Source organism: Corythoichthys intestinalis, chromosome 2 (genome assembly GCF_030265065.1).
Source record: "Corythoichthys intestinalis isolate RoL2023-P3 chromosome 2, ASM3026506v1, whole genome shotgun sequence".
Lineage (NCBI taxonomy): Eukaryota > Metazoa > Chordata > Actinopteri > Syngnathiformes > Syngnathidae > Corythoichthys > Corythoichthys intestinalis.
Window position 1 is genome coordinate 6,156,949 of NC_080396.1, and position 27,504 is coordinate 6,184,452.

Below are 27,504 nucleotides of genomic sequence, written 5' to 3' on the forward strand. Positions count from 1 at the left end.
CTAGTGGAGCGGTTTTGTCAACTGATGGTGGAGTCTATGCCCTACTCATACTGGGAGCACTGTAATTCTTTTTCACATTGAATAATAACAATCAATTATTTCTCTTTAGATCCCCAAGGCTCTACAGACGAACAGCAAACCCCTGGTACTAACGGCTGCCCGTCACCGAAGCGACAGCAGGCGGTAACTCCCGACGCTTTGCTTCGCTCCCTTTCCCCGGACGGCCCGGAGATAATCGGCGAGTTGCAGCGCTACGCGGCAAGTAAGGGAAGGCAGCCAGCGAGGGATGAATCGTGTGAAGAAAACGAAAGCTACCGTGGCGCCAAGAGGTCTCGTGTCATCCCGCCGAACACGGATGCGCAAGATTTGAGGATAAGCTCCAAGCGCAAAGCTTCTTCTCCCTCACCGGATGAGTGGTCGAGCAAACGATCGCAGGGTTTCCCTTACTACGGGCTCCCTCTGGGTTTTCACCCCGGCTTGCTCGCCGGCTCTCTGGGTCAACAGTCGCTCTACATGGGGGCAGGCTCGCCTTTGTTCCACCCTTCTCATCCGATATTAGGCGACTCCAATTTTACGCCAGAGATGTTCGCCTCGTCGTCGTCTTCTACCTTCGCCGATGTCTCATCTTCTTCATCGCAGCCCTCCTCCGTCTCCAAAGCTTTGGCTCCGGGCCCCTTGCCGCCGTTCATGCTGAGCCCCAGCCTGGCGGGCATGGCGGGAATGCTGCCGCCGAGCCTCGCCCTCTCATACAGTCAATCCATGGCTAGCTTGTACCGAAGATCGACGCTTCCCGATCCGGCGGCAACTCCCGGTTCGGCGGGAGCGAGCTTTCTCTCACAGTACGCTCCGACTACCGGTTCCGGCGCATCGTCCTCCTCCTCGTCCCCGTCGTCCTTTTCCCACTCTGAGGACAGAGCAATTGCCAACGGCAGGAGTGTCAGCAGCCCCAGCAGCTCAGGTGACAGTGAAGAAGTCGTTGAAGCCAACGGCCTATGAAAAGATTGAATCAGAATGCTTCGGAAGAGGGTTCAAGTCCTATAACAGGGGTGTCAAATGTTTTACGCCTGTTTTATTTTGACATGCCATAAAAGCGTAGAGTTTTGCGATCGAGTGCGTGTACTCCTTAGGGGTGTGACAATATATCACAAAGGTGATATATCGCGATACTTGGTAGCCCAAAAGGTTATCGATATGCTAGGAAGCTTCACTACAACAGAATCTGTCTGAGAAGTCTACTGCTTCAAAATGGCGGCTGTTTATTAACGCCGCCGTCTGTCATCTCGCATGTAGTTCTAGAAGCATTTGATATCTAGGCGTAGATTGTAGGCTGTGTGCTCCAGTCAGGGAATATTGGAGCCACCTAGCCTAGCATCGCGTTTGCTACAGCGTTACAACACTCTTCTCTCTCCGTGTCTCAGACTTTTCTCGCGTCATTCAACCAACGTAGTAACGCATCGTAACGCACATTGTCTCGTTGGCGAAACGGGGACAAAATCCGAACGAGCAAAAAAAAAAAAAACGTAATGCACGAAAAACATACAGATTTTGAACGTACGGCGTACACATGTAAATATCAGTGTTCACTTGTACGAATTACGCCAAAATCGTACAACTTGACAGGTATGCTTACCGATGCAATATTTGAGTCGGGGAACATTTCTTTTGCTAATTCCGAGAAGTGATCAGCAATAGTTGCGGGCAAATTGTGTTCGGCAACAAATTGGCAGAATGAAATCTCCGCTTTCGTCACTTTTCATTCTGCAGACTTCATCTTTATGACCAGTGTTGTTAATCTTACTTTTAAAAAGTGATTAATTAGTTACAAATTACTTCTCCCAAAAAGTAAATGAGTTAGTAACTCAGTTACCTGAAGGTAAGAGTAATTAGTTACTGGGCAAAGTAACTGGTGTTATCTTTCATGTTTTTTGTTGTTTTTAAAAAAAACAAAACAACAACAACAACAAAAACCCGGTAACCTGTGCTATGTTCGGAAATCGTTTAATGTTGTGAATTAACTGTTAAAGTTGTTAAAATTGCTACCATTTTTGCATTAGTTCCCTTCTGTCTACTTTCAACATGTTAAAGTTTTAAAAGTGTTTTATCAATTAAAGATAGATTCAAGTCAAGATTTTGCCGATTTAGGCGTATTGTAGATAAAAGTTACTTAGGTTCGCTAGGAAGCTTCACTACAACAGAACCTTTCTGAGAAGTCTACTGCTTCAAAATGGCGGCTGTTTATTAACGCCGCCGTCTGTCATTTGGCATGTAGTTCTATAAGCATTTGATATCTAGGCGTAGATTGTAGTCAGGAAATATTGGAGCCCCCTAGCCTAGCATCGCGTTTGCTAGAGCGTCATAACACTCTTCTCTCTCCGTGTCTCTGACTTTTCTTGCGTCATTCAACCAACGCAGTAACGCACCGTAACGCACATTGTCTCGTTGCCGAAACGGTGACAAAATCTGAACAGAGGAAAGAAAACGTAATGCACGAAAAACGTACTGATTTTGAACGTACAGCGTACACATTTAAATATCAATGTTCACTTGTACAAATTACGCCGAAACCGTACAATTTGTCTATGAAACAGACCGTCATACTGATGTAGTGCTCCGTAGTTCGTAGTCCTTCATCAATCCAAAATACAACCGACGTCGTGTTCGTTCTTGGCACCAGCACCACACTGTGATCGTCTGCTAATGCTATCCTCAAAATGCCAGTGTCTTGTCTACCGATAGCTGTTTCACTATTATCCGACTCCATCACTTGTAGCGTTAGCGTCCCAGCTGATAGCAACATGCTCCTGTTTGTTTGATTTTCTAATAGCCAAGTGACTTCACACTGGCTTTGAACGCTAATATTTCAGTGCTACTGACGGCGCTAGACATCTACAATTAGAATGTTTGGCGAAAAATATAAAATATAAGTGTGGCTCGCGAACCAAAATGAGTTTGACACCCCTGCTGTAGAAAACCTGCCCATCCATTCCTATTCATCACATCTTGCTACTGAAAATAACAATTCATTTTCATTTTGAACTTCTATCTTGCAAATATAAAGAAGACGGGACGATGAGGTGACACTGCTAAAACCTTAAAACTCAACAGAATGTATGCTTCATCAAATGCCTTTGAACTAGGCCTTTACAAAAGAGGCATATGTCATTGGAAGATCCGTATTTTTTTTGTTTTTGCAGTTTTGTATTTGCCTGCACTCAGAAAATGAGGAAAAACTCTCCTCGTAGCAGGGAAGCGAAACCACCGACGGAAAATGCCTTTTCCAATTTGTGATTGTGGGCTGTGAGAGACTTATCCGCAGTCTTACTGTAGCTTAGAAACAAATGATGCAAACACTCATGCCTAGATACTGTATTTTCTTGGAACAATACAATTATGAGCTTAGCCCAGAAATTTCCAAGGTTGTGAAATTCCGATTTGCAACAGCATTGCTGAGCTCTGACCGAGCTCATAATACAATTTTGAGCTTAGCTCACATTTTTATACGATAATGAGCTATGGCGATTCGCTAGGTTAGGCCCCACTGGATGCTTTCGTGATGATAAATGTAAAAACTTCAAGGTTTTCCCAAATAAATATTCTGGGGAAAAATTAGAGAACTGTTGAAGTTATAGAAAATGTGCCTAAATAATGTTCCATCTAAATGTAACGCTCTGTACACCTCCAGGCAACTTTTAATGTCAGAAAAGCTGACCAGAGGTGGAGTTGAGCCACTAGGGGGCGACCAAAACATTACAAATACAGGCATGCAATCATAGGACATGCTAATGCAATGACAATTCCCAAGATGCATTTTACAGGGCATTGGTGCATATTTTTAAGTACAATTGTTTGTTTTATTACTTTTCTTAGTGGCTGTTTCCTTCTGGTAACGCTCTAGTTCATATGATGAGTTTCTAATTCATTATTTTTACTTTTATTTATGCACCATTAGTGATGAGGGTCCGTTAACACATCCCAAAGCATCTTAGAGACACCTAGAGGTCATTCTAAGCATAGCCGCTGTGCTAAACTGTGACCGAGCCTTGATTTATAACCCAGCATGCATGCTGGCACACCAATATTTTACGATATTATTTTGAATGCTATTATTCGTCGATAATATCGGACAAATCTACTCATAACTTAATGGTAGAATTTGGGGTTAAGATCATAGTCATATAATAGGAAATGCAGGTTACAGTGGTATGAAAAAGTATCTGAACCTTTTGGAATTTCTCACATTTCTGCATAAAATCATCAAATGTGAGCTGATCTCTGTCAAAATCACACAGATGTATAAACACCGTCTGCTTTAACTAAAACCCAAGATTAATAGGTTTTCATATTTTAATGAGGACAGCATGCAAAAAAATGACAGAAGGGGGAAAAATAAGTAAGACTGAAAGAGCAATTCAAACCAATTTTTACCAAACATTTTAAATCAGGTTTGAGCCCACTTACTGATGAGTGGTTTAAAGCTGCCCTCCCCACTATAAAACACACACCTGGTAAGAAATGTCTTGATGAGAAGCATTGTCTTATGTGTATCATGGCTCGATCAAAAGAGCTGAACACCTGCGTTTAAGGATTGATTTGTATAAAACTGGGAAAGGATACAAAACGATCTCTAAAAGTCTTCATGGTCATCAATCGACAGTTAGAGAAGTCGTCTACAAATGGAGAGAGTTTGGCACTGTTGTTTCTCTCCCAATGAGTGGCCATCCACCAAAGATGACCACAAAAGTTCATTGCAGAATACTCGGAGAGGTAAAAAAGAACCCTAGAGTGCCTGCTAAAGACTTACAGAAATCACTGGCACAGTCATATATCTCTGTGCACACATCAACTATATGTAAAACTATGGTCAAGAATGGGGTTCGTGAAAGGACTCCACAGAAGAAGCCACTGCTGTTTAGAAAAAAAAAAAACGTAGCTCGTTTAATGTTCGCAAAAAGGCACTTGGACACACCACATAAGTTTTTGCAAAATATTTTGTGGACTGATGAAACCAAAGTTGAATTGTATGGGAGTAACACACAACATCATGTGTGGAGGAAAAATGCAACAGCTCACCAACATCAACACCGTGAAGCATGGTGGAGGGAGCATCATGATTTGGGGCTGTTTTGCTCCCTCAGGGCCTGGACAGCTTGCAATCATTAATTGAAGAATGAATTCAAAAGTTTCAGGATGCTTTGCCAGAAAACCTGAGGCCATCTGTCGGACAGTTGAAGCTAAAAAGAGGATGGGTGCTGCAACAAGACAACAATCCAAAACACAGAAGTAAATCAACTTCAGAATGGTTTTAGAAGAAAAAAATACACGTTCTGGAGTGGCCAAGTTCAAGTCCAGACTTGAACCCCATTGAGATGCTGTGGCATGACATGAAGACAGTGATTAATGCCAGACATTCTAGGAATCTGAGTGAACTGCAGTAGTTTTGTAGAGAAGAATGGGCCAAGATTAGTCCTGATCGATGTGCCAGATTGATTTGCAGCTACAAGAGGTGTCTGGTTGAAGTTTGGGTGCCAATGGGGTGGCGGGGGGTGAGGCACAAAATATTAAATGTGATGGTTTACTTAATTATTTTTCCCCCTTCTGCCATTGTTTGCATGCTATCCTCATTAAACACGTGAAGTCCCGGGTTTTTTGGCTATAAAAATGACCAGAAGGGTGTCAGATGACCCCAATACCAAACTGACTACTTGGCTTTGTCAAACAATAGACCTCTCAAACAAGCAATCAAGCAGACATCTACACACTCCTGTGGAGTCGCTGCCTAGGTGTGAAGGGGGGGGGGTTCACTCTGGATAGTTGCAATTAGCATCTTGAATATTTGCAAATCCAGGCCTCCTTTGGCTTTTTCAAACACTGAGATGGCCAGTCGCCGTGTTCCACAATATGATTAACATGGCAGCACTGAATGAATATGTGTTATATCAGGCATGCACCGGAAGGCAAGAGAGATGGGTGAAATTCTTGGTAGGTCTTGCAAAGGAATTGGCTCACTCTCAAGTGGGCGCAGAGAAGGAGCAGAAGGAAAAATTGCTTCGGCAACAACCTCCAACACCTAGCCCCAGGAAAAGGGCGAAGTGTCATATGTCACCACATAAAAATGTTTTTGTTTTTTTAGTAGACCATCCCTTGTATATAGTTTCTTTTGTGTTCTTTTTCACATATGACAAAAAATGACTTGTGTTGTACATCATCAGTCATCAGCAATATGACAATTATAGCTCCATACATACAAGAAACAGTGCAACTAAATATTCTGAGAGATTGAGACCACTGTTGTTTCTCAATGCTGTAATGTCAGACAGTCCTCTGCAACAAATCACCAGCAAAAAAAAGTGCTTTGATATCTTCCCAATTTTGTCAAATCTTGCACAATTCGATCACATTAGACAGCCATACTGAGAACTTACCAAACACTAAAACAAACACTAAAAAGGTTGTCCGCCCGATTGCCTGCCTGAGCGGTCCACTGTCCGACAAAGCCAAGGCAGCCCTACCCTGCAAACACTCAAGAGGCTTATTGGAGCAATCCAACCCTGTGGTTTTGTGAGTCTGAATGGAGATGACTAATGAGGACCTCAGTGCCTAAAGAAGATATGCTGATTAGAGTCAGATGACCCTTCTCTGGATACAAAAGTGATTTGTATCAACTGATCCACCCTTGATAGTTTTAGTGTGAAAACCTATAAATGTTAAGGTGGTTTTAGTAAAAGCCGTTTTTTCATCTTTGTGATTTTGACAAAAATCAAATCACATTTAATGGTGATTTTTGCAGAAATGTGAGAAAATCCAAAAGGTTCAGATACTTTTTCATACCACTGTATAATATATATATGGCGGAAAACACTTAGGTGACTTGACGTTCTGCTCTGAGACCCCCAATTTGTCCAAATTTCAAAATTGTCCGATTTGCACTTGTGATACATCATTGGAAAGCTTAAAATGTCAATTTTCTGGCGGAAGAAAATTTTTTATAGGTGAGAGCACGCGAGAGCAGAAGTAAAGACGCCACGATTTTAACAAGATATTATCGCGTACTTACCTTGTTTCGATCCAAAAACTCCATGTAGCATGTATCATCGAGTGTCAAGACACAGATGTGAATGGCCATAGCCTGATTTTTGGGGGATTTTATGGGGAAACATGGTCATATAACAAGGGTCGCGATGCAGAAATCGCAGACATCAGGGAATGGTCGAGATTTTCTTTTTCATATATTTACCTTTTTAAACATTTTTTTTTTTTTTTTTTTTTGGATCGATTATTTATCATCCAACGTATCGGAGAAACTGCTACAGTGACAAAAAAAAAAATACAATTAAGCAATAGTTATGAGGTGGCTATCCATGACTTTTTTACAGACACCATTTTTTTTTTTTTAATTGTGACGTAATTTGTTTAAAAGTTTAAAATCTGCAAGTTAATATTTTAGTCGTTTTTTTTTTTTTTTTTTTTTTTTTAACGAAATATTAGACATCAATGAATGATTCTAAGCTAAAAATAACAGACATTTTGAATAATATAATTAATTTCCTTCATTTTATCGCTGGGTAGAAACAAAAATGGCTGCGTGCCGTCCGTAAAACTGGGGCTTCCAGTGTAAAACGGACAAATTAAAAATAGTTCAGGGGCTTAATGCGCCATGAATCTGCTATGGCAGCATATAGACATATTGTTCTATCAAACACAACAGTTGTTTTGGCTTAAAATACAGCAGTGTCTTTTAAAGAGGAGTGCAAGAGCAGAAACTGTTTTTTCTTGTCTGTGTTTTCCACCATATATATTTATAGTTATGGGACATTTCTAATAAGTATACAATACAATTAGGAGCTTAGCCCAGAAATTTGGAAGGGTGCGAAATTCATATTTGCAACAGCATTGCTGAACTCTGACCAAATCTACAAACAATTAATACAATTTTGAGTTTAGCATACATTGCTATACTGTTATGAGCTCTAGTGATCATCTTGGTTTATGACTTTCGAATACGTAGTACTCAGCTCATAATTATATAATAGGAAATTTGGGCTAAGCTCATAATCATGCTTTAGATTGATAGTTTTAGTTATGGGACATTTGTAATAGGTGGTTAGTTTGGAACCTTTAATTATTTTTCCTGATGAAAAAAGTCATCTAAGCTCATAATTGTATTACAGCATCGATTTTGTACATGCCAACAGAAATCAAGTTGACCACACCTGAGTTTTGCTTTCGTGTTGTCTGTGTTCGTGTGTCGTCATTTGAAATGTTCAAGAAAGAACGACGGGGAAATTTTGATTTGAACTGGTCCATGACGCTTCAGTGCCATTAATGAGGATTTGGACATCAAGAATTGGACATCCGTGGCAACAAATGACACTGTGCTTTTCGTGACAATGTACATTTTTCAAAACCAGCAGATCGTTCATCACGCCCGACAAACTTCACAACGATAAGCGGAGAATCATTGTGGAAGAGAATTATTTTTTGCGCTTTATTCTGTTTACCTGTTTTTGTTTTGTTTGGATAATGTTTGACTTTACAAAGGTAATTTATTTATTGCCATTCGTATTTATTTGTATTCTTTAAATATCTTTTTTTTTTATATACGTTTTCTTAATTTATACGGTTATATTTCGGTTTTCTGAAGACACCCAGTTTTTCTTTGGGGACCAATCAAAGGATAGTTTTAAGAAAGCTGGAGTTATTATTACAAATCATCTCTGGAATTGTGTGATGTTGTCTATTTGAATTTGCGTCTGTATATGAATTAAAGAAGTGAGCAGAAATGGCTCAGGTGAGAAGAATGACACTACTGTCTTGTTCAAACTCTGATGTTTAATGAATCCATGTACTGAGTGTGAATGAGCTCTCAGTTGGTTTTTAAAAATTTCACAATAAAATACTTGTTCTGGAATGGTACTTTCTACTGTTCAATCAATCAATCAATCGAATTTATTTATTCAGCTCTTTACAAAACCCGAAAGGCCCTTGAAGTGCTTTACAACAAAACATGGCTCAAGATATATAAAAGGCAGGAAAGTATTATTCAATGACATTAAGAAATGAAACAAAAAGAAAATGCCACATGGCGAAAAAAAAAATGCCACATGGAAAAATCCTTTTTGCCACATGGCAAGGAAAAAATCCCACATGACAAAAAAAAAAAAAAAATGCCACATGGAAAAAAAAAATTGGCACATGCCAAAAAAAAATGCCACATGACAAAATCCATTTTGCCACATGGCGAAAAAAAAATTGCCACTCGGCGAAAAAAAAATTGCCACATGGCCCAAAAAATTGCCACATGGCAAAAAAAAAAAAAAAATGCCATATGGCAAGAAACTTTTGCCACATGGCGAAAAAAAAAAAATGCCACATGGCAAAAAAAATGCCACATGGCAAAATCTATTTTGCCACATAGCAAAAAAAATTGCCACATGGCAAAAAATTTTTTGCCAGACGCCAAAAAAAATGCCACATGCCAAAATCCATTTTGCCTCATGGCAAAATATTTTTGCCACATGGCAAAAAAAATGCCACATGGCGAAAAAAAAAATGCCACATGGCAAAATCAATTTTGCCACATGGCCCAAAAAATTGCCACATGGCAAAAAAAAAAAAAAAAAATGCCACATGGCAAAATCTATTTTGCCACATGGCAAAATTTTTTTGCCAGATGGCAAAAAAAATGCCACGTGGCGAAAAAAAAATGCCACATGGCAAAATCTATTTTGCCACATGGCAAAAAAAATTGCCACATGGCAAAATTTTTTTGCCAGATGCCAAAAAAAAATGCCACATGCCAAAATCTATTTTGCCACATGGCAAAAAAAATGTCACATGGCGAAAAAAAAAATGCCACATGGCAAAAAAATGCCACATGGCAAAATCCATTTTGCCACATGGCAAAAAAATGCCACATGGCAAAATTCATTTTGCCATGTGGCATTTGTGTGGCGTATGGTCTGAGCAAGAACAGGCTGACCCCCCCACCTCTTCAATCTCTTCAGCAATGCTGACAGCACTCCTGTAACAAGTCCATCCATCCATCCATGGATGGATGGATGGATGGGATGTACGTTTTTTCAAAGGGGTGTACTCACTTTTGTTGCCAAGGGTTTAGCTATTAATGGCTATATTTTGAGTCATTTTGAGGGGAAAATAACTCTTATTATATAAGCTGTACAAAGTAACTCTTATTATATAAGCTGTACAAAGACTACTTTTTATTGTGTCATTTTGTCAGTGTTATCCCATGAAAAGATATACCTAAATGCTAGTCCTTCTCAAAAAATTAGCATATTGTGATCAAGTTCATTATTTTCTGTAATGTACTGATAAACATTAGACTTTCATATATTTAAGATTCATTACACACAACTGAAGTAGTTCAACCCTTTTATTGTTTTAATATTGATGATTTTGGCCAAAAAGTAAAGAAAAAACAAAAATCCCTATCTCAAAAAATTAGCATATCATGAAAAGGTACTCTAAAGAAGCTACTAACCTAATCATCTGAATCAACGAATTAACTCAAAACCCCTGCGAAAGATTCCTGAGGCTTTTAAAAACTCCTAGCCTGGTTCATTACTCAAAACCGCAATCATGGGCAAGACTGCCAACCTGACTGCTGTCCAGAAGGCCATCATTGGCACCTTCAAGCAAGAGGCTAAGACACAGAAAGATATACCTGAGCGAATAGGCTGTTCCCAGAGTGCTGTATCAAGGCACCTCAGTGAGAAGTCTGTGGGAAAGAAAAAGTGTGGCAGGAAACGCTGCACAACCAGAAGAGGTGACCGCACCCTGAGATAGATTGTTGAGAAGGGCCGATTCCAGACCTTGGGGGACCTGTGGAAACACTGGACTGAGTCTGGAGTAGAAACATCCAGAGCCACCGTGCACAGGCGTGTGCTGGAAATGGGCTACAGGTGCCGCGTTCCCCAGGTAAAGCCACTCTTGAACCTGAAACAGCGGCAGAAGCGCCTGACCTGGGCTACAGAGAAGCAGCACCGGACTGTTGCTCAGTGGTCCAAAGTACTTTTTTCAGATGTAAGCAAATTTTGCATGTCATTCGGAAATCAAGGTGTCAGAGTTTGGAGGAAGACTGGGGAGAAGGAAATGCCAAATTGCCTAAAGTCCAGTGTCAAGTACCCACAGTCAGTGATGGATGGGAAAACAATCTAAATGACAATCTGTTTAACTCAACTTATTATGTAACACAAGTAAGGTTGCTTAAAAATCGGTGGGGACAATTTGCAGCAGGGCCTAAAACCAAAAGTGGTTTTTGCCATGTGGCAAAAAATTTTTGGTATGTGGCATTTTTTTGCCATGTGGCATTTTTTTGCCATATGGCATTTTTTTCCCATGTGACAAAACTTTTTTGCAATGTGGCATTTTTTTTTTTGCCATGTGGCATTTTTTCTCTGGGGCAAAATGCATTTTGGTTTGGGGGTGGTATATGGCATTTTTTTTTTTTTTTTTTGCCATGCGGTAAAAATTTTTTGCCATGTGGCATTTTTTTTTTTTGCCATGTGCCAATTTTTTTTTGCCACGTGGCATTTTTTTGCCATGAGGCATTTTTGGGGGGCATGTGGCAAAATGCATTTTGGTTTGTGGGGTGTATATGGCATTTTTGGGACTTTTTTTTTTGCCATCTGGCAAAAAAATTTTGCCATCTGGCATTTTTTTGGGGCCATGTGGCATTGTTTTTTGGTATGTGGCAAAATGCATTTTGGTCTGTGGGGGGGTATATGGCATTTTTGAGGGTATATGGCAGTTTTTCAGGCCATACAAGTCCTTGCCATTGACGGCTCTGCACGTCCAAATTTTATTTCTTTTAAATGGCAGAAAAACGTGTGGCTGTGATTTTTGACCATGCACTTTACATTAGAGCTTATCGACATTCAATTTGAGCGTCCTGAAAAGTTGCTATTGTCATGTCTCTACTGTCCTTATGCAAACCTATGCCCTTAGACTTTGACACCAATGGTAAAAATCATTACTCTGTAACAGAAGGATACAAAACTAAAACATGCCAAATTGTCCAAGAAAATATGACGCGGTCAGTGATTTTCAGCTGTTTTATTTTGACATCTATACAGAAAATCTGAAACGGATCACTGTTTACAAACCCTATTTCATTAAAGTTTGACTTGTTTTACTGTACCCCGAAAGAACGTGCACGAAAACGAAACACTAAACAAACATATGCATTTTCTCCCAGTTATATTTAGAGATGATTCACAGTGCCAGAAAAATGAAATAGGAAAACACAATTTTACACCTCTAATAACTTCCGGTGGGCTACATAAAGCTACTCGTGGGTTTTGTTTGCTACGCTGACCAAAACAATTTGGTCTCCGTTTCGATGATCACAACACAACTGCAGTTCGCATTAATGCACAAAGAATAATCTTTTGGGCAAAGACAAAAACATGCATCATTCGCAGTAATTATAGTGTCAGGTAGTGCTGCAACGATTAATCGATTAACTCGAGTATTTGGATACAGGCATGAAAATGGGTCAGGGGTAAAAAGTTGAGAAGGGTGTGGAGGAAATATGTTCCGGTACACTGTACAACTAGGGCTGTCCCAAACGACAAATTTTCTCCCGATTAGTCAAATGATCTATTAAAAGTTTTTGTTTTTTTTTTCTTTCTTTTATTTACTAAATTAGCAATGAAATTTTTGATGACGCATATTAGTGCTGCAACGATTAATCGATTAACTCGAGTATTCCATTAGAAAAAAAAGATTCAAATTAAATTTTGCTGCTTCGAGTATTCGTTCAATTAAAGTGGCGTTGTAATGGTTTGTTTTGAACGTATTTTCATTTAGCTTTATTGATTTGGATGGATACACTTCCCTCTAGTCTGCCTCATTTCACATGGCTGAATCCAAGTGCTCCCTGTTAAGACTAACATAAGCTAAGTTTTTTTAATGCATTCATAATTTAGTTTATAGGTATATTTAGTGTTTTTTTTTTGTGGGAATATGTGAACCATTTGTAAGGAGCATTGTTAAAAAAAAAAAAAAAAAAGCTAGCATTCGATAGCATATAAGATAGCTGATTTTGCTATGTAAGTTAGCCAGTTGTTCTTCTGTTGTACATAGATCATCATTTATTAAATTTTTTATACCGTTTGAGGCTCAGCTCAGGTATTTTAAATGTTTATGTTCCTTATCCGAATACTCGATTATTCGAACTAAATAGTTCATCGATTAATCGACTACGAAAATAATCAATAGCTGCAGCCCTAACGCATATTAATCCACAAAAACATTTTGGAACACTCAGAATTTAAGTACAAATAAACATGTAAATAACAAATCACAATTAAACAATGAGGTCAAATGCTGATAGCAATAACTAGTGCAAAAGAATAGAATGTAAACAGATTCAGAACACTGACTTTGCCTTTCCAACATGATTCAAAACCTTAAAAAAATATCTAGCATAAATATTGTACTATTGCAGTATGATTTTTTATGTCATTTTAAAGCTATTCTTAGTGTAGAATCTGACTTCTGTATGTATGAGGGATTAACTCCAGAAATCGTAATTTATATGACGAACATGACGTGCTTTTATTTTGAAATGTTCACCGGAAGTACATTTGCTAAAGCGCTAACCGTAAGCTTTACACTCGGCAAAAAAGCTCTTTTAGTCATTACATGTGGTGTCAGTAATCGTTTTTTTTATTTGCAAATGCTGTTAACCAGCGATTTTTCATTTTTGAAGTGTCACCTTTGAACCGCAAGTTTGCGTTTAGGAGAAGACTGCCAATGTTTTATAGCAGGCTAAAGTAGGTTGCCTTTTTTCCCCATTAGCCTGAATATAGCAATGCTAACATTTACAGTGTTTAATATACAGTGCCCTCCATAATTATTGGCACCCCTGAAAAAGATGTGTTTTTTAGCTTCTAATAAAAATACTTTTTTTAGTCAAATAATATGGGACCTTAATGAAAAAAAAAGAGAAAAATCCAACCTTCAATACAAGTGCATTCATTCAGTGGGGGAAAAAAATCCCTCATGAAGAAAAAATTATTTGACATCAAATAATGTGTGTCGCAATTATTACCACCCGTGGTATTAATACTTTGTACAAACCCCTTTTGCCAACAAAACAAGGTCTGGGGACTGAGATGGCCATGGGAGGTGCTTGATTTTGTGTCTGGTGAACCATTTCTGTGTAGATTTGGCCATATGTTTAGGGTCATTGTCTTGCTGAAAGACCCAGTGACGACCTATCTTAAGCTTTCGGGCAGAGGGCAACAGATTTTGATTTAAAATGTCCTGGTATTTCAAAGCATTCATGATGCCATGCACCCTAACAAGGTTCCCAGGGCCTTTGGAAGCCACACACAAAAATACACAAGGTCCCAGGCTTCAACTGGGACCGTGTGCTTTGGTCAGATGAGACCAAGATTGAGCTTTTTGGCAACAAACACTCTAAGTGGGTCTGGGGTGCCACGAAAGATGCGCATGCCCATGTCCAAATGCCATATGGCAAAAAAAAGCCCCAAAAATGCCATACACCCCCCACAAACCAAAATGCATTTTGCCACATAGCCTACCAAAACACAATGCCACATGGCAAAAAAAAAAAAATGCCACATGGCAACATTTTTTTACCACATGGCAGAAAAAATGCCCCCCAAAATGCCATATAGTCCCCCCCCCCCCACACACAAAACAAAATGCATTTTGCCACATACCAAAAAACAATGCCACTAGGCCCAAAAAAAAAAAAAAAAAAAAAAAAAAAAATGCCAATGGCAAAAACCACTTTTGGTTTTCGGCCCTGCTGCAAATTGTCCCCACCGATTTTTAAGCAACCTTACTTGTGTACATAATGAGTTCAGTTAAATAGGTCATTTACTGTAATTCTTTTCCCATATGTAGTAAAGATACAATTGACGCTACCATTATTAAGTGAATTATTTTCATCTGACCAAAGCACACGGTCCCTGGGAGTGTGTGATTTGGTCAGATGAGACCAAGATTGAGCTTTTTGGAACCAAACACTCTAAGTGGGTCTGGCGTGCCATGAAAGATGCGCATGCTGAAAAGCACCTCATACCCACTGTGAAGTATGGGGGTGGGTCAGTGATGCTGTGGGGCTGTTTCGCTTCCAAAGGCCCTGGGAACCTTGTTAGGGTGCATGGCATCATGAATGCTTTGAAATACCAGGACATATTAAATTAAAATCTGTTGCCCTCTGCCTGAAAGCTGAAGATGGGTCGTCACTGGGTCTTTCAGCAAGACAATGACCCTAAACATATGGCCAAATCTACACAGAAATGGTTCACCAGACACAAAATCAAGCTCAGTCCCCAGACCTTGTTTTGTTGGCAAAAGGGGGTTGTACAAAGTATTAACACCAGGGGTGCTAATAATTGTGACACACATTATTTGATGCCAAATATTTTTTTCTTTATGTGGGATTTTTTCCTTACTGAATGAATGCACATGTATTGAAGGTCGGATTTTTCTCTTTTTTTTTCCCATTAGGGTCCCATATTATTTGAATTTAAACAAATATATATTAGAAGCTCAAAAACACATCTTTTTCAGGGGTGCCAATAATTATGGAGGGCACTGTAGATGTGTTTCCTTGTTTTGTATGTCTGAACTTTAATTCTACGACGTGCTGATGACCAGTAAACATCTGTGAAAGAACTGTTGTTTCATATGCCGCGCTCAGTGATAAAAACGCAGCCGTGAAAATTACCGCCCTCATTTTTATTTACCGTGCAATAAATGGACTCATTGGATATCGCGACAGGCTTAGCAACTTCAATAAAACATGTCGTTAGTTAGATGGACTTACGATCTGCCAGCTTGTAATTGTCTCCTGTCGTCTTCCAAAATTACAACTGGGTGACAGCGCTTGAGGTGTTCATTTACAGCCGACGTGCAGCCAAGCTTGGCATTGAAGAGACAGGACACAACAGTGTACCCGCCTTTGTTTCGTTGAAATAAGTTTTGGCCACGTTAGTGCGCTTTTTGGGCTTTGTGCTGCTTTCCCTGCTTGCATACCAAGCGTCAGACATTAAAAAAAAAAAAAATCCCGACAACAAATTTTCTCCTCTGCTCTACACAATTCACGTCGGTCACCCTTTTTATACTTCAAAACGGCAAATTTCGCCGAAAGGTTAGAGATTTTTATGCCTGTGAAAAAGAAAAAAAGAATCAAATTTTGCTGCTTTGAGGATTCGTTGAATTACAGCGGCGTTGTCATGGTTTGTTTTGAAAGTGTTTGCATTTAGTTTTATTGATTAGGGTGGATATACTGACCTCTAGTGGCAACTGTGAATATGACAACTCATCTAACATGGCTAAATCCAGCTGCTCGCTGACAAAATAGTTGTTGAATAATTGGAATAGATGCTCAGATTTAGCATTTGCGTAGCTAAGCAGCTGAACAGGACAGGTTAATGCTGCGTTCAGATCAGCTGCGTGTCGCCAAATGCTGCTTTGAGAAAAAAAAAAATCGATTAGATGGCAATTGGTCAATTAATCGTTGCAGCCCTCATCTTAACCTGACACCAGCTATTTCCCGGGAGTGATCTTGTCTAGTCCCGGCCAGGCGATGATGTAGTAACGGGGTAAGGTGCCTTCCATTAGCCTTTCCATCCACAAGCCCAAGCGGTCCAGCTTGTGGTGGATCTGCAGAGTCGACGTGCTGCGACAACGGGCCGATTTGCGCGGCGGGTGATCCTCACGAGAAGCCCCTCTGGACTTTCTCGTCGAATCGTCCTCCGCTGTCTTGCCGTCCGGGTCTTCGCCGGTGTAGACGGGCTTGAATAGGCAGAAGTACTTTTTGTGGCCGTTGAGCGCGAGCACGTAGCCGGCGTAGTCCGTATTGCCGTTGGCGTCGTCGTCCTCGCAGGCGTAGATCTGGGCGGCGTCCTGCGCGCCGTCTAGTAGCGTGCGCATCCACTCGCCGTGCTTGTCCGTATTCAGGAAGGAGAAATGCAGTGTCAGGCTCCTAGAACATTGTGAAAGGTTCATTTTATTGATTGTCACGTAGCTCTTAAAGGGTACCACGGATAATAAGACATGTAGTTCTTAAAAGACAAATGTTAGTACGAGTTATAATCATTTGATATTAAAACCCCACAATGTTTTTGGTTTTAATAAAATTTGTAAAATTTTAAATCAAAAACTAAAGATGTCCGATCGATCGACATCTGATCACGTCATTTTCAAAGTATCGGAATCGGCAAAAAAATATCAGACATGCCTTTTTATACATACATACATGTATACATACATACATGTATATATATATATATATATATATATATATATATATATATATATATATATATATATATATATATATATATATATATATATATATATATATATATATATTAGGGCTGTCAAAAATATCGCGTTAACGCGCGGTAATTGATTTTTTAAATTAATCACGTTAAAATATTTGACGCAATTCACGCACATGTCCCTCTCAGAAAGTATTCTGCCTTTTGGTAAGTTTTACAGCAAGGCTTTTTATCCTGTCCAACAGCAAACTCTTGTGGCCGCTTTGCGACATGGTTTGTTTTCTTACCAGTTCATTATGGCTGCACGACGTCTCGGGCTGATAATGTTGTGCGTATATGATCCTTGGACAAGATTTGTCCGTAAGTATGGTTGTTGTAAAGAATGTACATATTATGTTAGTAAGCGAAATGTTATATTTTTTGTATGAGACGCTTTTTGTTTATGTCTAGTGAACCTGTATAGCGTGCTAAGCTAACGTTGTTGCTAATGCAATGCTTGTGTACTTTTTTTTTGAAGTTTTACGATGGTCTAAAGAGGACAATGGTTTGAGGCCATTTTATTAATAAATAAGATGAAAAAGGAAGAAGTCTGATTATTAAGGCGTCGTTCACTAGCTGTCTAGCTTTGGAAAAAGTAGACGCTTCGGAGTGAGGACAGCATAGACAGATTTAAATGACAGTAGAGTGAAATGCCCACTACAGTCCTTATGTACCGTATGTTGAATGTATATATCCATCTTGTGCCTTATCTTTCCATTCCAACATTTTACAGAATATATATATAATTTACAGAAAAATATGGCATATTTTATAGATGGTTTGAATTGCGATTAATTGCGATTAATTACGATTAATTAATTCTTAAGCTGTAATTAACTCGATTAAAATTTTTAATCCTTTGACAGCCCTAATATATATATATATATATATACACATATGTATATACATATACATATATATATACATATACATATGTATATATACATATATATATATACATACATATATACATATACATACATATATACATATATATATACATACATACATATATACATATACATACATATATACATATATATATATATATATACATACATACATATACATACATACATATATACATATATATATATGTATATAATAGATATATAGAGTGGTACCTCTACATACGAAGTTAATCCGTTCCAGGAGCTTGTTTGTAAGTCGAAATGGTCGTATGTCGAGCAGGATTTTCCCATAGGAATACATTATAATTCCATTAATTCGTTCCACAGCCCAAAAACCTGCACTAAATCCTTAAAAAATACTGCTGGTACTATTACAAATGGCAATTACATATAGCAAAACAAAAAAATAATTACTAAAAATCGGATTAATAATATAATAATAATAATAATAATTCCTGTAATAGTGTAACAAAACGGGTTCTAATAAGGCGGACGTTTTTTTCAGTACCTGAAGGCACCGCGGCGCTGACGTGACAAAGAGGGAGGGGAGCGGGTGAAAGTTTACTTTCGCTTTCAATGCTTTCTTGAGAACATCGTCAATTGCGGCAGACAGCAGGCGTTTTGTGTTGAATAAGTTGTGAAAGAAATGATGAAAACGTGGCGAAGCTGGCGATTTCTCTGGAGATGTTACCACAATAAGAATTGTCAGCTTAACTTATAAAGACTGGCGAACGATGGTCGGAGGAGGAAAGTGGAGATGTATTGTCGAGCCATTTCACGGATGCCCACCCTACGCTCATATTTTTCTGTCATTTGCATCTTCATTTAGAAGGTAAGCTTCAACTTTTTCCTTGTTTCACCACCTGTACCAACCTTTTCTGAAACATGTGTTGATTTGTCACACAAGAAAATCCGCCGTGCATTCGTTTGCGGTGCTGCCATTGTCGTCGTATTTCGAGCATGTCGTCGGATGTAGAAACAAATGGCGAGTCAAATTTTACGTCGGATGTCGAAAAGTTCGTGTGTCGAAGCGATCGTATGTAGAGGTACCACTGTATATATATTTTTAAATCGTTTTCTAATTGCATATAACGTTACAGACAAAATGTCTTACACTCATCCAGAGTAGTTTTGGCTTAAAGTAGGGCTGTCAAACTTATTGCGTTAACGGCGGTAATTATTATTTCTTAATTAATCACGTTAGATAATTAACGCATGCGCTGCACGATCCACTCACGCATTGACGCATTCAATCTATACAGGCGCAGCTTTATCAATACATGGAGCTAAACGCAGTGTAGAATGAGTAGAGAGAATTTTGACAGCCTTCAGAGCCATTTTTTATTTAACTAAAACCTTACAATCCCTCTCTCAGCAATTAAAATTAACGTGGGAGGCAATGTGAGGAAGAAAGGTGGTAATTGATCATTTTTTTAACACCCTATGTTCTTTCCCAGCGAAGAGAAGATATATCAATTGGTGCCCCTACGCACAGTCATGGTTGCACTTCCCATCATGCATTTGGGTTGAACGGCTGCAGTATCATTTACTGAAAGCTCAACAAATACACTAGATGGCAATATTTACTCACAATATACAAAGTCACATTTATCCTTTAAGAATTACAAGTCTTTCTATCCATGGATCCATCTCACAGAAAGAATGTTAATAATGTAAATGCCATCTTGAGGATTTATTGTCATAATAAACAAATACAGTACTTATGTACTGTATGTTGAATGTATATATTCGTCCAAGTTTTATTCCTTTTTTTCCTAATGCATTGCCAAAATGTATATGATTGGGAAAAAATATCGGGAATGATTGGAATTGAATTGGAAGCAAAAAAAAAAAAAAAAAGCAATCGGATCGGGAAATATCGGGATCTGCAGATACTCAAACTAAAACGATCGGGATCGGATCGGGAGCAAAAAAACATGATCGGAACAACCCTATCAAAAACGTAACCAGTCGCTCCCCATTGTTGTTGACGTCGCAGAAGGTGACGTCACATGGGCTACCTGCCGTACTTCCACAGTGTCACTCTAACTAACTAAGGTAGTGATTTAAATACACCACAAGGTGTCAATAGCGACTGTTAAATTAATTAGAGATCAAGCCAATAAGTGCGTTTTGTCCCTCGACTGTCGCTGCAGTTTCCGGGTTCATTGCACCTTATGTTCATTTGTGTGTGGTCTTCACAACGTACAAGACACCTGATAATGGCTCCCGGCATCAAAGTTTTTATATTGTGACTAAATATTGCCATCCAGTGTATTTCTTGAGCTAAACGAGTTGCTAAAATGTTTAGAATTTTACCAAAGTCTTGAGTAAGTTTTACAACCCCTAGCAAAAAGTATAGAATCACCAATCTCGGACAAACACTCACTCAGACATTTTATCATGTAGAACAAACTTGGATAAAAAGCTTGAAAAAATAATGAAATACTTCAAAAGTGCAACTCTTTAGTATTCAGAAACACTAAAAGAAATCAAAATAAACATTGTGGTGGTCAGTAAATGTAACTTTCATCACCTTGACAAGGTGATTCATTTCACCAGATTTTTTCCCGCCATATACATGTATACATATACATCCATCCAACATCTACCACTCAATCCGGGTTCGGGTAGCGGGGGCAGCAGCTTTAGCAAGGAAGCCAAGACTTCCCTCTCCCCAGCCACTTCAACCAGCTCCTCCGGTGGGATCCCAAGGTGTTCCCGGGCCAGCCAAGAAACAAAGTCTCTTTAGCGTGTCCTGGGTCGTCCCCGGGGCCTCCCGCCAGTGGGACATGCACCTCCCCAAGGAGGCATCCAGAAGGCATCTGAATCAGACGCCCAAGCCACCTCAACTGGCTCCTCTCAACGCGGAGTAGTAGGGGCTCAACACAGAGTCCCTCCCGGATGGGCAAGCTTCTCACCCTCATCTTTAAGGGAGAGCCCAGATACCCTGCGGAAGAAGCTCATTCCGGCCGCTTGTATTCATGATCATGTTCTTTCGGTCAGGACCCACAGCTTGCGACCATAGGCGTGGGTAGGAACGTAAGTCGACTGGTAAATCGAGAGCTTCGCCTTTTGGCTCAGCTCCTTCTTCACAACTACGGACCTATGCAGAGTCCGCATCACTGCAGACGCTGCACCTATCCGCCTGACGATCTCCTGCTCCTTCCTACCCTCACTCGTGAACAAGACACCAAGATACTTGAACTCCTCCACTTGGGGCAGGATCTCATCCCCGACCCGGCGAGGGCACGCCACCCTTTTCCGACTGAGGACCACGGTCTCGGATTTGGAGGTGCTGATCTTCATCCCAACCGCTTCACACTTGGCTACAAAACGCTCCAGTGAGAGTTTGAGGTCACAGCTTGATGAAGCCAACAGCACCACATCATCTGCAAAAAGCAGAGATGCAATGCTGAGGCCACCAAACCGGACACCCCCAACGCTTCAGCTGCGCCTAGAAACTCTGTCCATAAAAGTTATGACCAGAATAGGTGACAAAGGGCAACCTTGGCGGAGTCCAACCCTCACTGGGAAAGGATTCGACTTACTGCCGGCAATGCCGATCAAACTCAAGACACCGATCGTACAAGGACCAAACAGCCCTTGCCAAGGGGGCCGGTACCCCATACTCCCGAAAGACCCGCCACAGGACTCTCAGAGACACGCGGTCGAAAGCCTTCTCCAAATCTACAAAACACATGTAGACCGGTTGGGCGAACTCCCATGCACCCTCAAGGACCCAGCTGAGGGTGTAGAGGTCGTCCACTGTTCCATGGCCGGGACGAAAACCATACTGCTCCTCCTGAATCAGAGATTCCACTCCCCGACGGACCCTCCTCTCCAGCAACCCTGAATAGACTTTACCGTGGAGATTGAGGAGTGTGATCTCTCTATAATTGGAACACACCCTCCGGTCCCCCTTCTTAAAAACTGTGAACCACCACCCTTGTTTGCCAATCCAGAGGCACTGTCCCCGATGTCCATGCGATATTGTAGAGGCTTGTCAGCCACGACAGCCCCACAAAATCCAGAGCCTTCAGGAGTATCAGGCAGATCTCATCCACCCCTGGGGCCTTGCCACTGAGGAGCTTTCCAACCACCTCAGTGACTTCGACCCCCGCAACCCTCGTGAGGATAAGCGGTTAAGAAGTTGAATGAATGGATCTTAGAGCCAAGGTAGAGAGAGTCCATTGTCCATCTTGCAAAATAAATGTGTAACAGTGACTATTTTGAACGTACCCTGTGAAAGAATAGACCTCTTTGGCAAACTTGCTCAGCAGAATGTTCTTGGAGGCATCTGCCAGCACCAGCACAATGTTCATGTGCCCTGGTCTCAACCTCACCAGGTTGCTGATGTAGGTGATATCAGTCAACTCCGTCACCTCCACGAAGTTCTTCCTCGGAGGCCGGCTTAATGAAGAAAGAGTTACTACTTTTGCGCTGGCCTTGAATATCGCATGGAAATATTACCTGGACGCAGCTCCGCTCCCTGGTGATTCATTTCCTGTTTTAGTTCCATCTTTTGCTTTGGGTTTTGGGGAGTTTTCGTCACTTGAGTCACTGAAGAAACGCAAAAATATAAAGATCCAATGATTAGTAGTAGGTACAGTGGGGCAAATAAGTATTTATTCAGCCACCAATTGTGCAAGTTCTACTTGAAAAGATTAGAGAGGCCTGTAATTTTCAACATGGGTAAACCTAAACCATGAAAGACAGACTGTGGGAAAAAACAGAAAATAACATTGTTTGATTTTTAAAGAATTTCAAAATTAGAGTGGAAAATAAGTATTTGGTCACCTACCAACAAGCAAAATTTCTGGCTGTCAAAGAGGTTTAACTTCTTCTAACGAGGTCTAACGAGGCTCCACTCGTTACCTGTATTAATGGCACCTGTTTTAACTCATTATCGGTATAAAAGACACCCGTCCACAATGTCAGTCAGTCACACTCCAAACTCCACTATGGCCAAGACCAAAGAGCTGTCGAAGGACACCAGAGACAAAATTGTAGCCCTGCACCAGGCTGGGAAGACTGAGTCTGCAATAGGTAAAACGCTTGGTGTAAAGAAATCAACTGTGGGAGCAATTATTAGAAAATGGAAGACATACAAGACCGCTGATAATCTCCCTTGATCTGGGGCTTCATGCAAGATCTCACCCCGTGGCGTCAAAATGATAACAAGAACGGTGAGCAAAAATCCCAGAACCACACGGGGGGACCTAGTGAATGACCTAAAGAGAGCTGGGACCACAGTAACAAAGGCTACTATCAGTAACACATTGCGCCGCCAGGGACTCAAATCCTGCACTGCCAGTCGTGTCCCCCTGCTGAAGCCAGTACATGTCCATCCCGTCTGCAGTTCGCTAGAGAGCATTTGGATGATCCAGATTACAACTGGGAGAATGTGTTATGCTCAGATGAAACCAAAATAGAACTTTTTGGTAGAAACGCAGGTTCTCGTGTTTGGAGGAGAAAGAATACTGAATTGCATCCGAAGAACACCATACCCACTGTGAAGCATGGGGGTGGAAACATCATGCTTTGGGGCTGTTTTTCTGCAAAGGGACCAGGACGACTGATCTGTGTAAAGGAAAGAATGAATGGGGCCATGTATCGAGAGATTTTGAGTGAAAATCTCCTTCCGTCAGCAAGCGCATTGAAGATGAGACGTGGCTGGGTCTTTCAGCACGACAATGATCCCAAACACACAGCCAGAGGAACAAAGGAGTGGCTTCGTAAGAAGCATTTCAAGGTCCTGCAGTGGCCTAGCCAGTCTCCAGATCTCAACCCCATAGAAAATCTGTGGAGGTAGTTGAAAGTCCGTGTTGCCCAACGACAACCCCAAAACATCACTGCTCTAGAGGAGATCTGCATGGAGGAATGGGCCAAAATACCAGCAACAGTGTGTGAAAAGCTTGTGAAGAGTTACAGAAAAACGTTTGGCCTTCGCTATTGCCAACAAAGGGTACATAACAAAGTAATGATATGAACTTTTGGTATTGACCAAATACTTACTTTCCACCATGATTTGCAAATTCTTCAAAAATCAAACAATGTGATTTTCTGTTGTTTTTTTTCTCACATTCTGTCTCTCATGGTTGAGGTTAACCCATGTTGACAATTACAAGCCTCTCTAATATTTTCAAGTGGGAGAACTTGCACAATTAGTGGTTGACTAAATACTTATTTGCCCCACTGTAGATTGAAGGCATAGACAAGCTCACCTGAACGCTTGGATGACCACAGTTCCAAAGAGGATGAATAGGGCCGAAAAGATGAGGGACAACAAAGGCATCATCTCACGCCTGTAAATCACCAAAACGGCAATCAGCATGACAGACCAGCACTGTAGAGTCAAGCCAAAACTACTTCTGTAGTCGTTTCAGGACTATAAGCCGCTACTTTTTTCGGCCTACAGAGATGAGATTCTGAGACTCGGTGAGTGGTGCGCTTCTAACAACCTGGCACTAGATATCTCCAAGACTAAGGAACTCATCCTGGACTTCAGACGATACAAAACCACCCCTGCACATCAAAGCCTGGAGCAAGTGGAGTCTTTCATATTCCTTAGGGTCCACGTACTGTATCTGCTGACCTCTCCTGGCCAACCAATGCTACCGCACTAGGTAAGAAGGCGCAGCAAAGACTACACTTCCTGAGAGTGTTCCCAAAGGAGCAACTCAACACCAAACTGCTGGTGACCTTCTTCCAGTCAGCCATTGAGAGCCTGTTGACCTATGCTGTGTCAGTGTGATACTCAAGCTGCACAGAAGCAGATAGGAGAAGACTGCAGAGGTTGATCAAAACAGCATCATTATCTAGCCCTATAGATCGTGTCACTCATGTGAGATGTGATGCGCCTCTCCCTCCTCGCCCGAGTTTAGGATGTATCTCCAGCTAGGCTGCGCTCTATCTTGCTAGTTTGCAAACACGGTAAGATTTGTTTTCTTATCCTAGCAAGGGAGAAAATGCAATGTTGGTTTAGCCTTTAAAGGCCTGTGCTGAGTGATCATCAGATGCTAAATGTAACTCCTAGCATTAGCATAGCATTCACGTTAGCATTAGCTCCAGAATGGCGAGCGTCCTCTTAAAACACTGGCCAGTCTTAAGCAGAGCCACTTGGCATTGCTGGTCAGCAAGTCTAGAGCAGTGATTCTTAACTTTGCTAAGGGTACCAAACCCCACAAGTTTCACATGTGGATTCACCGAACCCTTCTGAGTTACAAATAGAGCAATTTTTTTCTAATTCAAAACCAATATATCTACGCAAGCAAGTTAATAATTTAGTAAATTCCTGTTCTAAATTCTCATCCTGACAGCATGTTTTATAAACAGGTAAAAATTTGAGACCACGCTGCCCATTGGTCTGTTGTGTTCTCTCATACCAAGTGAGAGTCAACCTTCCACTGATCAAACCAGTTCCTCCTTCCATCAGATCTGAGGACTAGCAGTTAAATCAAATGGATTAAGCCTATAAATTGGGAGCAAACCAGTACAAAACCTGGTCTAAAAAGCCACTTTGCCTAGATTTACAAAAAATTAAGACTAAGGCAAAAATGAAAAGGACCAAAAACAACACTGGTTTCAGCAGCTGCATGAAAGAAGACATAAGAGGAAGACATAACTCCAATATGGATGATGCTAGTTTGGTTTAGGGATGTCCCGATCCAGGTTTTTGCACTTTCGATCCGATACCGATATTGTTTTGCACTTCCGATCCGATACCGATACTGGCCGATACCGGCCTATCTGAGCATGTGTTAAAGTTTAAAGTTATTTAGCCTCCTTACTTAGTTGTGAGACTCATGTTGAAAAGGGTTTTAGTACTCTTGATAACAACTACCCAGCTGAATTAGATGAGTTTGAATAACACACAATGGTTGGTAACAAGAAACTGACCTGTGTGACAAACACAAAACATTATAAATAACAAAATGAAATGGCATAGTCAGTCAGTAAAACGTGCAAATAATATTGTAAACTGTCTTAAAAAAGCAAAACACACGAACAACCTTGGTGGAAAATCCCACAAACCCCCCAAGCTATTAGATGCTTTTAATGTTTTGTGCATTAGTTACAATAATTGTATAAAAAGCCTCTCAGGTTTAAATAAACGACTATTTCAGTATCGAGTTAACATTTTAAAACAGTAAATAAAATACTCAAGCCCCATTCTGTATCAGCAGCTACATTCATTTAATTTTGCGAATCAACTGTTAAAGTTGTTAAAATTGCTCCCGTTATTCCATAATTTCCCTTCTGTCTACTTCAGACATGTGAAAGTTTTAAAACTGTTTTGAAGATAGATTAAAGTAAAGATTTTGCCGATTTAGGAGTATTTTGGATAAAAAGTTAATTAGGTTCGCTTGGAAGGTTCACAACAGCCTACTAGGCAAGTCTCCTGCTTTAAGATGGCGGCTGTTTACTAACGCATCTAGTTTTCCATACTTCAATGTTGCATACGCCGTCGAGTCTGTCATTTTGCATCTAGTTCTATATACATATGATATCTATTATCTACAGTAAAACGATGTTAACGTAGTTTGTAGTGGCTGTCAGCAGCAGTCAGGTATTCTTGTGTTTTTTATCCAGCGGCATGAGTTGAGCTAGAGCCGTGAGTCGAGCATTGGCATTACCCGGGTCTATGACAAGCATGATGTTTACTCTCGGGACGCAATGCGGTCCGTTTCTCATTGCGTCCCGAAGACTGTGTATTAGTTCCGCTTTACTTGACATATTTCAATAATCGGAATTTGGATGTTTGTGAATCATTCTCGAATCTTCCACGGCCGAATCGCTCAAGGATGTAATGACGACTGGGCATGTTGTACCGTGGTTCTAAGTGTTGGATGGTGCGTCTTTACTCACGAGAGATAATGGCTCCTCATCCAGAATGAATTCTTCGACAATGACTCTTTTTATTCCCTGGGCTTTGGGACTGTCGAGTGCCACTTTGTCACGCATAGCAAAAGTTTCTGCCAGAGTTAGTTGCGTAGGACCTTTCTTTTTGTCTTCCGTTTTCTTAACAAACTCCTTATATTGTTTGTGGTGGTATTTCGCTAAATGCTTGATTAAGTTGGTTGAATTAAAACGTCTTACAGCTTTACCACCACGCTTGACTTTATTGTGGCATATGTTGCACTCTGCCTCTTAGTCTTTGTCGTCCTTTAAGGTGAAATGATCCCACACAGCTGACATTTTTACCGATAAAGTCTCTCGGTAAATTGGGAGACGGTAATGGAGTGTGTTGAAGGTGTGCCGTA

At 40.5% G+C, this 27,504-nt stretch overlaps 2 protein-coding genes across 5 annotated transcripts in view; one reads left to right on the plus strand and one right to left on the minus strand.

Moving 5' to 3' along the window:
* The window catches only part of LOC130904391 (helicase ARIP4-like), an 81,507-nt gene extending 74,025 nt beyond the window's left edge, over positions 1 to 7,482 (plus strand). For both annotated transcript variants that reach the window (XM_057817129.1, XM_057817121.1), the window contains exon 22: positions 110 to 7,482. In XM_057817129.1, the coding sequence (XP_057673112.1) occupies positions 110 to 996 (887 nt within the window). In that variant the 3' untranslated portion in view covers positions 997 to 7,482. The remainder of the gene's footprint in view (positions 1 to 109) is intronic.
* Positions 7,483 to 15,415: 7,933 nt separating this feature from the next.
* Positions 15,416 to 27,504, minus strand: part of dnajc16 (DnaJ (Hsp40) homolog, subfamily C, member 16) — a 33,302-nt gene continuing 21,213 nt past the window's right edge. Inside the window, exons 12-15 of one of the 3 annotated variants that reach the window (XM_057830565.1) lie at positions 24,466 to 24,546; positions 22,712 to 22,801; positions 22,481 to 22,651; positions 15,417 to 16,990 (exon numbers count right to left, since the gene is read on the minus strand). In XM_057830565.1, the coding sequence (XP_057686548.1) occupies positions 16,552 to 16,990; positions 22,481 to 22,651; positions 22,712 to 22,801; positions 24,466 to 24,546 (781 nt within the window). In that variant the 3' untranslated portion in view covers positions 15,417 to 16,551. Of the gene's footprint in view, positions 16,991 to 22,480; positions 22,652 to 22,711; positions 22,802 to 24,465; positions 24,547 to 27,504 lie in introns of all 3 variants that reach the window. The other 2 variants (XM_057830566.1, XM_057830567.1) reach the window with 2 other exon arrangements.